At 49.1% G+C, this 15,485-nt stretch overlaps 1 protein-coding gene across 3 annotated transcripts in view; it reads right to left on the bottom strand.

Moving 5' to 3' along the window:
* The window catches only part of CHD2 (chromodomain helicase DNA binding protein 2), a 138,740-nt gene that overhangs the window by 60,179 nt on the left and 63,076 nt on the right, over window positions 1–15,485 (bottom strand). For all 3 annotated transcript variants that reach the window (XM_066355656.1, XM_066355657.1, XM_066355658.1), the window contains 6 exons: window positions 14,431–14,619; window positions 13,722–13,884; window positions 11,237–11,389; window positions 7,275–7,346; window positions 2,560–2,709; window positions 1,341–1,489 (listed from right to left, as the gene is read on the bottom strand). In XM_066355656.1, coding sequence (XP_066211753.1) covers window positions 1,341–1,489; window positions 2,560–2,709; window positions 7,275–7,346; window positions 11,237–11,389; window positions 13,722–13,884; window positions 14,431–14,619 — 876 coding nt within the window. The remainder of the gene's footprint in view (window positions 1–1,340; window positions 1,490–2,559; window positions 2,710–7,274; window positions 7,347–11,236; window positions 11,390–13,721; window positions 13,885–14,430; window positions 14,620–15,485) is intronic.

Raw genomic sequence — 15,485 nt, 5'->3', positions numbered from 1 at the left:
AAAAACCCGCCTGACCAGGCGGTGGCGCAGTGGATACCGCGTTGGACAGGGATGCGGAGGACCCAAGTTCGAGACCTTGAGGTCACCAGCTTGAGCACGGGCTCATCTGGTTTGAGCAAAACTCACCAGCTTGAACCCAGGGTCACTGGCTCGAGCAAGGGGTTACTTGGTCTGCTGAAGGCCACAATCAAGGCACATATGAGAAAGCAATCAATGAACAACTAAGGCGTTGCAATGAAAAACTGATGACTGATGCTTCTCATCTCTCTCCATTCCTGTCTGTCTGTCCCTATCTATCCCTCTCTCTCTCTGTCTCTGTAAAAAAAAAAATAAAATAAAAAAAAAAAAAAACAATTTGGTCAAAATGTAAATTCTTTAAGAGAAACAGTTGTGCTACAAGTAAAGCCAATCTAAACTTGACTACCTTCCCTCTGTCTCAATATAAAAAATATCATTTTTACCACAGTATGACAACTGCCAATTCAATCTGGTGGAGTCTCGCTGCTGAAAGTTCAAGGCTAACAGGCAGCACACAGCTGCTGCTGCTGTGTCATAGGTCACATGCACAGCCAAACGCACAAGGCAAGAGAGGGGCGACAGAGAGAAACAGAGAAAGAGAGAGAGACGGAGAGGGAGAGGGAGAGGGAGAGAGAGAAAAGGGAGAGGGAGAGAAAAGGGAGAGAGAGAGAAAAGGGAGAGGGAGAGAGAGAAAAGGGAGAGGGAGTGAAAAGAGAGGGAGAGAGAAAAGGGAGAGGGAGAGAGAGAAAAGGGAGAGGGAGTGAAAAGAGAGGGAAAGAGAAAGGGGAGAGGGAGAGAGAAAAGGGAGAGGGAGAGGGAGAGAAAAAGGGGAGAGGGAGAAAAAGGAGAGGGAGAGACAAAAGGAAGAGGGAGAGGGAGAGAGAGAAAAAGGGGGAGAGAAAGAGCAAGTGCACACACACACAGCAGAGGGCTGATCAGCAGAAACAAAAAAGAATAGGGAAAACCAAATAAAATGGAAATGCTATCCCTCTTGCAGACTTAGCTCGGCCTTTCCCAAGCACGTCAGGCCTAAGGTCTGCTGCACAGAACCCTCTCAGCAGAGGGACAATGCCGACGCTGACACCGCGTCTGTCGGAGCCAGGGGTCTCCAAACTTTTTACACAGGGGGCCAGTTCACTGTTCCTCAGACCATTGGAGGGCTGCCAAATACAGTGGCCTCTCACTGACCACCAATGAAAGAGGTGCCCCTTCCAGAAGTGCAGTGGAGGCTGGATAAATGGCCTCAGGGGGCCGCATTGCGGCCCGCGGGCCGTAGTTTGGGGACGCCTGGAGCGCCGCCTCCCGCACACGGTACTACTTACTTGGACCTCCCCGAGTTGTTCTCCAGGACTGTCCGGCCAGTGGTGTCCATGCGCTGGATCACCAGATGGTCCAATACCATCTTCTTCTTGGCCCGTTCTATGATCTCTTCCTCTACGGTCCCCTTTGTAACTAAGCGGTAAATATTCACCTGCAGGGAAAGGAAATGTGACGCTTGGACCTGACCACACACACAGATCGTTAACTCGGTCTAAAACCAAGAGGGGAAATAAAAATTCTGTCTCTAGTGCCATCAAGGACTGCGAGCCATCCACTCCAGCAGGCAGCTCAGGAACATGCAGCAGTTTTACTATCTGCAGCAGGTTACACTTTTACATGAAACTGTCCTTAGGAAAATTTTAATAGTCTTGTTCCCTAATAATAACAGTCTTGCCAAATAATAATCCATTTCACCAAAACTGAATCTTTGGCCAAGTATGAAACTCATGAGTTACCCAATAGTAGGAGCCAACTTTGAGATTCATATTCAAAGGAAGTAAGCACGTATTTGTTCCAACATACCTCAGAGTTGAGATTGGTCATGTATAATAAAAACAGACCATCTTGAACAATGTTAGAATATTTAACAACTTTTCTGTGTTAAAATAAAGAGAAATTTTCAGTTCTAGGACTAGGCATTGTCTATCTTTCTTAGAGTAAACCAGAAGTCACTGGTAATGTACTTTCTAAACAGTAAAAGTGTGCCCTGGCCAGTGGCTCAGTGGATAGAACATCAGCCCAACGTATGGACGTCCCAGGCTTGATACCCGGGTCAGGGCACACAGGAGAAGCAACCATCTGCTTCTCCAACCCTGCCCCTTTCTCTCCCTCTTCCCTTCCTGCAGCCAGTGGCTTGACTGGTTCAAGCATCGGCCCTGGGTGCTAAGGGAGCTATGGATAGCTTGTTGGTCTGAGTGTCAGCCTCAGGAGCTAAAAATAGCTTGGCTGATCCAAGCATCAGCCCCAGATAGTGAGGGGTAGGGGGGTGTTGCTGGGTGGATCCAGTCAGGGTGCATGCGGGAGTCTGTCTCACTATCTCCCCTCTTTTCACTTAAAAAAAAAGTAGAGGTGAACAGCTCCATAACAGATTCATGTGCACTAATTAACAGACAGCTCCCCTTTGGAAATGAAGCTGAACAGGAAAAAAGCCTTTTATAAAACATCTTAAAAGGCCTGAATAACCCCCACCCAAGCCAGAGCCAGAAGCCTGTGCCCACTGACCTGCTTCTTCTGACCAATTCTATGGGCTCGGGCTTGTGCCTGCAAGTCGTTCTGGGGGTTCCAGTCAGAGTCAAAGATGACGACTGTGTCCGCGGAAGCCAAATTGATCCCCAGGCCACCAGCCCTTGTCGAGAGCAGGAAACAGAAGTCCTGTACACAATGCAATACACTACTTTATGCAGTGGCCTTCTCAGAAACAGTTTCACAGTCCAATTAGCCCTGACACCTGGAAACCCCTGCAGGTGTGAAGAAAAGTGAGATATGATGGACAAAGTTTATGGAGGCTAAAAGAATGTCAGGGGCTTGACAGCAGAGCGAAATTTCATTTGATTAAGAGGTAAGAGTTGGTGCAATGAACCGAGGAATAAGGTAAGGTCTGTGAGGCAACAACAGCAAAAGGACACATGTTCCCACCCGGCTAGAACCAGCAGACAGGCCGTCACAAAACCAGACAAACTAAGTATCCGGGGCTCATTCCAGCAAGTGCTCTCGGTGCTGACTTTCTGGGGAAAGGTGGACCATGCCATTAAGGCCGATAGAACAGACAAGGACACTATATTCTGTAACTGTCCCTCTGCTTGTTAGGCTGGGGACAAGAAAACGCTGCTGAGACCACGTGAGGGCACTGGAGAGAAGCCCAGTGAGCTCCATGTCCCCGAACATGCACGGAGATGGCCAGAGCAGGTGCGCTGGGAGCGGGGGGGGGGGGGGGGGACCCCACACTGACAGGACACACTCCACGTTCCACAGCAATGACAACAGGGAACAGGCAGGCGCAGCACACCTGCCTGAGCCTGAGTGCTCACAGAAGCATGGGCAGGAGGCACAGGATAACTTATCTGAGCCAGAGAAAAAGAGGTCAGATTTCCATTGTCAGGGAGTTGAACCACATACGTCAAAGGCGGGCATCTTTGTGGAAAGGAAGTGGACCTCAAAAAAACTGGTAGTTCTGCTTGTTTTGATAAATGGGTACATTCAACACACAGACATGGATAACAAGGTCCTCACATTCTAATGAATAGTCCGTTGGCCAATACTAAGACACAAATAAAAATCTAGACAGCTGTCCCACAGATCATCAAATGAGTCCAATAAAGAACTGATTAACAGGTGTGCTGATGCATGCCGAGATCCCAGGTACAAATGCCGCGCGATCATACCCTGAAGAGGCCTGCAGGGGAACGGGACACTCGGAAGGAGACAGCTAACACTTAACAATCTGGGACCTAACTGCTCACGTCAGCCCTTTTCAATGCTGCTCTTTACCAAAGAGAACATAAATTACACAATGTTATTTGCGTGTGTTATTAAGCGGCAAAGGTTAAAAGTCATGAAATTTAATGATGCTAAGCATGAGGCAAAAATGAAAATATGTGTACATAAACAGTATAAATATCAACTGTATGTAACCGAAATTTTTAAATGCTCACATCCTCTTACCGAACACCCAACAACAAAGTGTTTAAATACAGTGTGTCCGTAAAGTCATGGTGCACTTTTGACTGGTCACAGGAAAGCAACAAAAGTCGAAAGAAATGTGAAATCTGCACCAAATAAAAGGAAAACCCTCCCAGTTTCTGTAGGATGATGTGGCAGCATGTGCGCATGCGCAGATGATGATGTAACACTGTATACAGCGGAGCAGCCCACGGCCATGCCAGTCGAGATGTGGACGGTACAGAGGAAAGTTCAGTGTGTTCTGTGACTCGCTAAATTCAAATCCGTGACCAAAGTGCAATGTGAATATCGGTGCGTTTATAACGAAGCGCCACCACATAGGAATAACATTACTCAGTGGGATAAGCAGTTGATGGAAACCGGCAGTTTGGTGGAGAAACCCCGTTCTGGTAGGCCATCAGTCAGTGACGAGTCTGTAGAGGCTATATGGGATAGCTACCTAAGGAGCCCTAAAAAATCTGTGCGTGAGCCCACATCGAACTGCACTGAATAGGTATGAAACTGGGAGAGTTTTCCTTTTATTTGGTGCAGACTTCACATTTCTATCGACTTTTGTTGCTTTCCGGTGACCGGTCAAAAGTGCACCATGACTTTATGGACACACTGTATATAACGGCACCGGCATGAGAAAATATTTGAAACTTGAAATTTTTAAAATCTTGAACGACACTGGGAAAAGGCTCAGAGCATAATTTTGAAGGAAAGGTGGCAACATGGTCCCAAAGCAGGTCAACATAGAAAGAAAGAAACAGTTTCACAAATTATAAATGGATATACACCCAAATGCTATAAATGAGCAGCAAACTGTCTCTGAGGTGAGGTTTTTGGGGGTTTTCTTTGTTTGTTTTTATTTTATTTATTGATTTTTAGAGAAAGAAGAGGGGAAGGGGGAGGGGGGGGAGAGAGAGAGAGAGAGAAGCAGGAAGCATCAACTCATAGTAGGTGCTTCCTGCATGTGCCCTGACCAGGCAAGCCCAGGGTTTCAAACCGGCAGCCTTAGCATTCCAGGTCGACGCTTTAGCCACTGCACCACCACACAGGTCAGGCCAGGGTGTGACTTTTATGCCGTTTTTTATTTTGCATTCTTTGCCATCTTCTAAATTTTCTAAATGTGCATACAATATTTTCTCCCAATGACTATTTTTTTAAATTAACTTAAAAAGACTCAAATTTGCACAAAAGCCATAGAGCACCTATAATCTATATGTAGCCATGGGGCAGAGGGCTCTACCCAGAACTATTTACAAAGTGATTGTAGCTTTCTTCTGAGAACGGGCAGTAGGAAACATCTGACTCAGACTGTCTGTTAAACTTAGAGCAGAGAACACAGAACCAATTTCAGCAAATACTAACAACACAGCCAGCGTGTCCTGGGCGCTTCCAGTGCCAGGCAACGCGCTCAGGGCTGTGGGCTGACTGTGTCCAGTGACTCTCATAGCGGCGTCATAAAGCAGAAGTGGAAACTGCCTGAACGACCACAGCTACAAGCGGAGAAAACAGGGAGGAACGGGAATGAGACGTGAGCAGTGCTGTCAGTTCTTCATGCCTCATCTCTGCTACTACTCAGAGCTGGGGTTCCGAAGAGATCAGAGCCCAGAGCTCCCCACGGAGAACTGGAAGTCCAGGCTGGAGAAGCAAGCCAAGCCCGACAGCTCACGAGGGTTACGTGCAGTCTGGAGGCGGGCGCGGGGCAGGCCACTCCGGATAAGGGACCGACAGACCCACAGCTCACGAGGGTTACGTGCAGTCTGGAGGCGGGCGCGGGGCAGGCCACTCCGGATAAGGAACCAACAGACCCACAGCTCACGAGGGTTACGTGCAGTCTGGAGGCGGGCGCGGGGCAGGCCACTCCGGATAAGGGACCGACAGACCCACAGCTCGCGAGGGCGGCGTGCAGTCTGGAGGCGGGCGCGGGGCAGGCCACTCCGGATAAGGGACCGACAGACCCACAGCTCACTAGGGTTACGTGCAGTCTGGAGGCGGGCGCGGGGCAGGCCACTCCGGATAAGGGACCGACAGACCCACAGCTCACTAGGGTTACGTGCAGTCTGGAGGCGGGCGCGGGGCAGGCCACTCCGGATAAGGGACCGACAGACCCACAGCTCACTAGGGTTACGTGCAGTCTGGAGGCGGGCGCGGGGCAGGCCACTCCGGATAAGGGACCGACAGACCCACAGCTCGCGAGGGCGGCGTGCAGTCTGGAGGCGGGCGCGGGGCAGGCCACTCCGGATAAGGGACCGACAGACCCACAGCTCACGAGGGTTACGTGCCGTCTGGAGGCGGGCGCGGGGCAGGCCACTCCGGATAAGGGACCGACAGACCCACAGCTCACGAGGGTTACGTGCAGTCTGGAGGCGGGCGCGGGGCAGGCCACTCCGGGTAAGGGACCGACAGACCCACAGCTCACGAGGGTTACGTGCAGTCTGGAGGCGGGCGCGGGGCAGGCCACTCCGGATGAGGGACCGACAGTGTACAGAGCTCTTCGGAAGCAGGAAGTCCAGTGTGTTCTACTGACTTTTTGTAAAACAAAGGCCAGGCGGCAGCAGTGCTGTCTTTTCCTCCAGACGCTAAGTCGACCCTGAGTCTCTCCGCAACGTCCTGTCTGTCTGTCTGCCCTCAGCGCCTTCTCCCCATTCCTCTCCGATCTCACAGCACTCCACCGTTCAATGTGCACAAATGACAGCGTCACCGGAGTTCCCAACCTGTGCTACGTGGCCCTTCTACACACCTTCAAAGTGCAGTCTTAGAATGCCGCGTTCAGGTTGGGCACTGAACTAAATGTTGCTGTTAGTGAAAGAAAGAGCAGTAACCGCACTGTACCAGGGGCCAACAAATCTGACTGAGACACAGCAAATAAACTTCTCAGGACTCAGAATCTCCAAAAAGTATAGCTAGAACTTTCTGATATGAACAGACGAGTCAAAAACCCTACTGGCCAGCCACTCCCCACCTCTGCCTGGCTGTTCTCCCCGGCCCGGAAAACTGCCATCAGGAAGTCACAGAGACAACTCCATTGATATCAGAACTACCCTGTCCTTGATCCACACCAGGGGAGGCAAATGAGCATGCGTATGCTTTTTTGGGGTGCTAACAAAATTAAGAGGCACCTTTTACTTAGTGGTTTTTCGTTCCCTTCATGTAACAGGGGAGACTGCATGGTGAATGGTCTCTAACACAGAACACGTTCAGACAGAAAGGCTTTGCCCTCGACACAGACCCCGCGCTGCCCCCGACAGAGCCATGCATGGGTGGTGTACCTCAGAACCATCTGCATTGAAGTGGTCCAGTGCCTGCTTTCGAATTTCTCCTTTGATGGAACCATCCAGCCGCTGTAAAAATAAACCACAAGGAAATCATAAGGCAGAAAGATCAGCGATGCTCAGAATAGAACACCAGGCTTGCAACCTTTACCAGTGCGACACCGCCGGGTAAAAATAGCTGGAATGCACTGGCCACGTGCTGTCGGGGCCTGGGCCTGGGCACCAAGCACCATGCTCCACCTGCCCTGAGCTCTCTGCTTACAAACCCAAGGTCAGGAGCTTCCGAATCCAAGGCCTATGTGGGTTCACTCAGCATTCAGAATGGCCGCCAGCACCCGAAAGGAGGAGGCCGCAACCCCAGCTGTGCTCCAGGCGTGGTCGGCTTCTGCACCTGCGCCTGCACCTGCAGGTGCCGACAGGCAAGGAAATCCTGCCCCGGTCGCCTCCTAACTAGCTCCTGCAGGAAAACAGTGCTTTTTGGCTACAGTAGACAAAAGCTGCCCAGTTAAGTGCTACACAAACCAAAAAACTTCTTTCATCGTTTTGTTTGGAAGATATTTTGCCATAACATTGAAAATCTTTAAAATTAAGTTGATCATATATCCTAGCTTTTCCAAAAATTTCACTCTAAAATCAGAGGAAAGTTCAAGTAGACAAAATACGTCTGTCAGAGAGCCTCTGACTGCCTGACCAGGCAGCGGCACAGTGGATAGAGTGTTGGCCTGCGCTTCTGAAAACTCAGGTTTGAATCCACAAGGTTGCCGGCTTGAACGCAGGCGCACCAGCTTAATCATAGGGTTGCTGGCTTGAGCATGGGATCATAGACATGACCCCACGGTCGCTAGCTTCAGCCCAAGGTCACTGGCTTGAAGCCCAAGGTCACTAGCTTGAGCCCAAGGTCGCTGGCTTGAAGCCCAAGGTCACTGGCTTGAGTCCAAGGTCGCTGGCTTGAGCAAGGGGTCACTGACTCAGCTGGAGCCCCCTGGTCAAGGCACATATGAGAAAGCAATCAATCAACAACTAAGGTGCTGCAACTACAAGTTGATGGTTCTCATCTCTCTTCCTCTTTCTTTCTCACTAAAAAAAGAGAGAGAGACAGAGAGAGAGAGGAAGCATCTGGCATTCACCAGTACATATAATGCTTTTATTACAGTATATGTCAATTTAAGTTAAAAAAAAAGTGTCATCTAGAGAAACTATGTAAAACAAAAAGTGAAAATGAATGATCTCTTGTACATATAAAGAAAGCACTTCTCTCTCTTTAAAATCGTTTTCGTATTTCTTCGCCTCACAATCACCACTGAAAATAAACAACACTCCTCATTTTACAGAAGGCACAACTGACTGGAGAGATGGTGCCCGCTGGCCAGGGAGGAGTGAGGAGTCAGGGCGGTCTGCGGCAGCACCTGCTGGCCCCTGCTCACAGCTCTGCCCGGCAGCCCACGACCGTGTGAACCCCAGTGGAATCCCACGTGAAAACCCCTTCCTTCTTTCTGATGAAAAGCCTTAACCGACAGTAAGTTTAAATGGCAGGTTCACTGCCTATATTGGAAATCAGAAAACACAGCTGGCCCCCACTTACTATCCCACGAATAGAAGACATCAGACATGATAAAGCTACATGGACTACAGCTACTTGTCCCCTAGAGAGAAACTTAACCCCTTCTTATTCACTTGATATCAAATAATTACTAGACCTGCAAGCTCACAGGAGCCTAATGCACAAGTGTACTGTAATACATTTTGATAATAACTACAGCACTAAATTGTATTCCGTGACAGTCACTGAAAACCACGCAAGGTATTCTAGACAGAGCAATGCCTTCTCGGGTATTCTGAAATGTCTTTCAGAATTAATGAGTCTGAAAGCTTAGATTTCTCAGGAGAGAATCACTGACTCTCGGTCTTCAATACCAGCATTAACCGCATCAGTGGGTAGACCAGTCCACCCATTCAAAGTTAAAGAAAAAAAAATTTAATGAGTCTTAAAAATCAAAGCTGTAAAATTATTATGTTGCTTTTATTAAGTTGTGGGCTTACCAAATAAAAGTGTCATTACTTTAAAATATATTTATATATTTTATGCCAAAAGTCAAGTCAAGGAAAATCACAGACATGTCTATAAATACTTCAAAGATAAATATTCCAGAATCTAATACCCAGGAAAAAAATTTTTTTTTTCTTTTTTTTGTATTTTTCCGAAGTTAGAAGCAGGGAGGCAGTCAGACAGACTCCCGCATGCGCCTGACCGGGATCCACGCGGCACGCCCACCAGGGGGCGATGCTCTGCCCATCCGGGGCGTCGCTCTGTTGTGACCAGAGCCATTCTAGGGCCTGGGGCAGAGACCACAGAGCCATCCTCAGTGCCCGGGCCAACTTTGCTCCAATGGAGCCTCGGCTGCGGGAGGGGAAGAGAGAGAGAGAGAGGAAGGAGAAGGGGAGGGGTAGAGAAGCAGATGGGCATTTCTGTGTGCCCTGGCCGGGAATCAAACCCGGGACTTTCACGTGCTGGGCCGACACTCTACTGCTGCGCCAACCAGCCAGGGCCCAGAAAAATACTTTTATGCTAAAGAAACTTTTTGTATATCTTATTTTTCTTATCACAAAGGGGATGAATAAAGATGGAAATCTGCACTAACAGCATTGCAGAGAAAAAGGGGGCCATCACACTCGCCTCAGGGACCAATAACTCTGCAAGTACACTATTCCGCCAGATCCCAGCCTCACAGCCAAGGTCAACCCCCTTTGGGGTGAATGCTCAATGCTGTCTGTCACCTCTCATTTTCTAGTATTTTCGTGTCTGTAATCAGTGTCACACTTCATTCCTATTTATACCACAGATTCAGAGATGTAAGACACAATCAATCAAAGACAGCGGCGGTCAACCTGGTCCCTACTGCCCCCTAGTGGTAGTCAACCTGGTCCCTACCGCCCTCTAGGGAACGCTCCAGCTTTCATAGTGGGTGGTAGCGGAGCAACCAAAGTATAAATAAAATAATAGATTTAACTACAGTAAGTTGTTTTATAAAGATTTATTCTGCCAAACGTAGTGAAAATCCGACATAAAGTACTTGGTAAGTAATTATTATTATATGCTTTAACTTGCTTTAACTCTGCTTTATAAATTTTATAAAGTAAAGTTACTTCCCTACTTTATAAATCACCATTACTATGGAACTGGTGGGCGGTTAGAAAATTTGACTACTAACAGAGATACAGAAGTGGGTGGTAGGTATAAAAAGGTTGACTACCCCTGATCTAAGATATGGGTTTCAGCTGCCAGTCTGCCAGAAATACCACGCTGGGCTGTTGAACAGTTAACCACCCTGACATGGTATGAGGAGGATCTAACACAGGCATCCCCAAACCGCGGCCCCCTGAGGCCTTTTATCCGGCCCCCACCACACTTCCGGAAGGGGCACCTCTTTCACTGGTGGTCAGTGAGAGGAGCATTGTATGTGGCGGCCCTCCAACGGTCTGAGGGACAGTGAACTGGCCCCCTGTGTAAAAAGTTTGGGGACCTCTGATCTAACATAACAGAATTCCTTCTTCCCTCAGTTGTCCTTACTCTATTCTCCAACTCCCCGCCCCCCAAGAAAGAAAAATGATCTTGGCCCTGGCCAAATAGCTCTGTTAGAGCATCGTCCTGAAGCACTGACGTTGCCTGTTTGATCTCCGGTCAGGGCACGTACAGGAACAGATATTCCTGTCTCTCGTGCTCTCCTGACTCTAAAATCAGTAAAATAAACATTTAAAAAAGAGAAGGAAAAATGATCTTCACATGACCATTGTCATTACAGGGTTAGCCTAAAGGCCTGGAAGTAAAACTCGAGGCCCTCCAGGAACCTTCATCTTGATTTGTTTCCAGCAAGAAAACACTTGTTTTCTACTTTTGGAAAACTGAAAAAGCCCAGAGGAGGAGAGGGAAGAGGGAAGAGTCCAATCACCGGGCACCTTACCTGGAATGGGTAGTGCTTAATAGTCAGGTACTCAGCCAGGATGTCCAACATCCTCACCATCTGGGAGAAGATGAGGACGCGGTTCCCCCTATCCCGGAGCCTCGTCAACAGTTTGTCCAAGAGGATCAGCTTCCCACTGCTCCTGATCAGGGACTGAGGATTGAAAAGATTCCAGCGTTCAGAATACTTCCATCGGCCCTCAATCTCTAGGAGCTCATATTTTTAAAGTCATATGTAAGCTTTTTGAGGCCTTCTGCAGCCTGGCTGACCGTTCTGCACCTGTTAACGGTGACAATACTTTCAACATTTTTCCTAGCTATGTAACAATTCACACCTGTTTTCTTTTGTTTGTTTGTTTTTTAATTCAGTGAGAGGGGAGGCAGAGAGACATGTGCCCTGACCAGGATCCACCCAGCAACTCCACTAGGGTGTGATGCTCTGCCTATCTGGGGTGTTGCTTTGTTGCTTAGTAACTGAACTCTACTTAGTGCCCAAGGTAGAGGCCATGGAGGCATCCTCAGCACCTGGGGCCAACTCACTCCAATAGAGCCATGGCCATGGCAGGAGAAGAGAGAGAAAGAAGTGAGAGGGGGAGGGGTGGAGAAACAAATGGTCACTTCTCCTGTGTGTCCTAACAAGGAATCAAACCCAGAACATCCAAATGCTGAGCTGACACTCTACCACTGAACTAACGGGCCAGGGCTGGCTCACACCTGTGTTGAAAGCCTCTTCTGGAGCTTTAGTCGTTCTGATATTCTGATAAAAAGTACCTACAGAATCTACACTCTCTCTGAGGAAGTCGTCGTGCACAGAGGGCGCGCGCACCTGCAGAACCTCCTGTCCATTCTCCCTACAGAATCTACACTCTCTCTGAGGAAGTCACCGTGCACAGAGGGCGCGCGCACCTGCAGAACCTCCTGTCCGTTCTCCCTACAGAATCTACACTCTCTCTGAGGAAGTCACCGTGCACAGAGGGCGAGCACATGCAGAACCTCCTGTCCGTTCTCCCTACAGAATCTACACTCTCTCTGAGGAAGTCACCGTGCACCGAGGGCGCGCGCACCTGCAGAACCTCCTGTCCATTCTCCCTACAGAATCTACACTCTCTCTGAGGAAGTCACCGTGCACAGAGGGCGCGCGCACCTGCAGAACCTCCTGTCCATTCTCCCTACAGAATCTACACTCTCTCTGAGGAAGTCACCGTGCACCGAGGGCGCGCACACCTCCAGAACCTCCTGTCCGTTCTCCCTACAGAATCTACACTCTCTCTGAGGAAGTCACCGTGCACAGAGGGCGAGCACATGCAGAACCTCCTGTCCATTCTCCCTACAGAATCTACACTCTCTCTGAGGAAGTCACCGTGCACAGAGGGCGCGCGCACCTGCAGAACCTCCTGTCCGTTCTCCCTACAGAATCTACACTCTCTCTGAGGAAGTCACCGTGCACAGAGGGCGCGCGCACCTGCAGAACCTCCTGTCCGTTCTCCCTACAGAATCTACACTCTCTCTGAGGAAGTCACCGTGCACCGAGGGCGCGCACCTGCAGAACCTCCTGTCCGTTCTCCCTACAGAATCTACACTCTCTCTGAGGAAGTCACCGTGCACAGAGGGCGCGCACCTGCAGAACCTCCTGTCCATTCTCCCTACAGAATCTACACTCTCTCTGAGGAAGTCACCGTGCACAGAGGGCGCGCACATGCAGAACCTCCTGTCCATTCTCACTACAGAATCTACACTCTCTCTGAGGAAGTCACCGTGCACAGAGGGCGCGCGCACCTGCAGAACCTCCTGTCCATTCTCCCTACAGAATCTACACTCTCTCTGAGGAAGTCACCGTGCACAGAGGGCGAGCACATGCAGAACCTCCTGTCCATTCTCACTACAGAATCTACACTCTCTCTGAGGAAGTCACCGTGCACCGAGGGCGCGCACATGCAGAACCTCCTGTCCATTCTCCCTACAGAATCTACACTCTCTCTGAGGAAGTCACCGTGCACAGAGGGCGTGCGCACCTCCAGAACCTCCTGTCCATTCTCCCTACAGAATCTACACTCTCTCTGAGGAAGTCACCGTGCACAGAGGGCGCGCACATGCAGAACCTCCTGTCCATTCTCACTACAGAATCTACACTCTCTCTGAGGAAGTCACCGTGCACCGAGGGCGCGCGCACCTGCAGAACCTCCTGTCCATTCTCCCTACAGAATCTACACTCTCTCTGAGGAAGTCACCGTGCACAGAGGGCGCGCACATGCAGAACCTCCTGTCCATTCTCCCTACAGAATCTACACTCTCTCTGAGGAAGTCACCGTGCACAGAGGGCGCGCACATGCAGAACCTCCTGTCCATTCTCCCTACAGAATCTACACTCTCTCTGAGGAAGTCACCGTGCACCGAGGGCGCGCGCACCTGCAGAACCTCCTGTCCATTCTCCCTACAGAATCTACACTCTCTCTGAGGAAGTCACCGTGCACCGAGGGCGCGCGCACCTGCAGAACCTCCTGTCCGTTCTCCCTCTCGTTTTCCTCCGGGGCTTTGATCAGGTAGCAGTGGTTGCAGCATTTTTTCAGCTCCATCACAATATTCAGGAAACCGGAGGTGCTGCCTCTCGTCCCTTTGGCAAGAGCCTTGTAATTCCTGGTCAGGATCCACCTGCAAATCATGGTGGTGATGATGTCAGATTCAAACAAAGAGAGACGGGGACGCTCTGAAACGCTGATGACAAACTGGAGTCCAGTCTCTCCTCTGTGCTGGTCTGGGAGTGCACAGGAAGCGAACCACCCAGCACAAATGCTAAAGAACGCACAGAGCTGGGGTCGGCCCAGGCCAGGCGGTGAGGAAAACCTATACAACGCAGACTCCTTTTCCTCACTCACAGCGTTTACAAGGACACGGGGGAAAGTGGGGTAAAACAGACTTAAGGGACATGCCAACCAGCCACAAGGTATGGGCTTACTTAGACCCCAATGGTGTGTCAGTGTTTGCGTGTGAGCGCACATTCATGACAAACAAGAAAACGTAGACACTCACTGGACGTTTTAAAAATATTAAAATAATCACTGATTTTTTTTTTGGCATAACAATATTGATGTTGTGTTTGATCCTTTTTGATTGAGGTATAACTGCTATATACCATTGTGTTCGCTTCAGGCACACCCATTACGACTCAGCGCCTGCGCAGCGCAGCCGGCAGCTTACTTGTAATACTGCTTCTGCAGGGCCGACATCTCCACGCGGAGGATCTGCTCCACTTTGGCGGGGAGCGACTTCTCCACGTCCTTCTTGACTCTCCGCAGCAGGAATGGCTCCAGCACCTTGTGCAGACTCTGGTAGCCGTTCTCCCGCCCTTTCCCGTGGTCTTCCTCGAAGTCTTCCCAGAACTCAAACCTGGAGGTCAAACAGTGCAATGGTGCTTAGTCACACAGCAGTAAAAGGCATCTTTCCAACAAACGTTTTCTCAAAAGGACTAAATGAAAACAAAATCTTTTAAAAAGAAAAAAAAAGTTTCTTTCCTATAAGGAAAGATAAACTTTCTCAGTCACTAGCTCTTGAACATAAGAGGGGAAAATGCAAGCGCATTCATTTCATCAGTGTGCCCTGGATAACAGGTCTCCAATTTTGAGACTGAATCTCGAGTTTGCAAAACGTCAGTATCTCATGCAGTTAGTATCTACACAAACGCAGTAAGTTATTGTGTGAGCTATTATGCAGGAAAAATAACCATAACTATCTTTCAATACGCTACAGTTCCTTGGGAAAATAAAATTCAGAGGTAAAAGAATCATTAGTGGCAGTATTAAGAGTGGCCACCACTCAAAGGTAAAAGCTCTATCACTTCTATTAACAACCTTCATTGTTCAAACACTGAAAAGTCACTGCATTAGAACAATCATAAACAAGATGACAGCCCTCAGACCGAAAGAACCCAAATGATATGTTTAATATGAGTGACATAAATTCTAGTTAGGAATTTTAAAAGTTGCCACCCATAATAAACAGTTCTGCCAGAACACTAGATACTAGTGCCTTAAGCTTAACTTGTTAACTCAGTCAACTGTGGTTTACTGGAAGATTTGCAGCAGAAATCGGGAAAGAGACATTAAGATCCAACTTCCTTCAAAAAATAAAAGAAAGTGAAGACAATTTATGTGGATTAGGGAAACGTGCTGTCTTGCCACTGGAAGGCCTGCTTGGAGCAACTAGCTGTTCTGTGAGCAGACAGTTCAGGAGGGGGGAGTGTGCCATCAGCGGGC

Source organism: Saccopteryx leptura, chromosome 13 (genome assembly GCF_036850995.1).
Source record: "Saccopteryx leptura isolate mSacLep1 chromosome 13, mSacLep1_pri_phased_curated, whole genome shotgun sequence".
Taxonomy (NCBI): Eukaryota; Metazoa; Chordata; class Mammalia; order Chiroptera; family Emballonuridae; genus Saccopteryx; species Saccopteryx leptura.
Note: the sequence above shows the minus strand (reverse complement) of the source record. Positions and strands in the feature narration are given on the sequence as shown.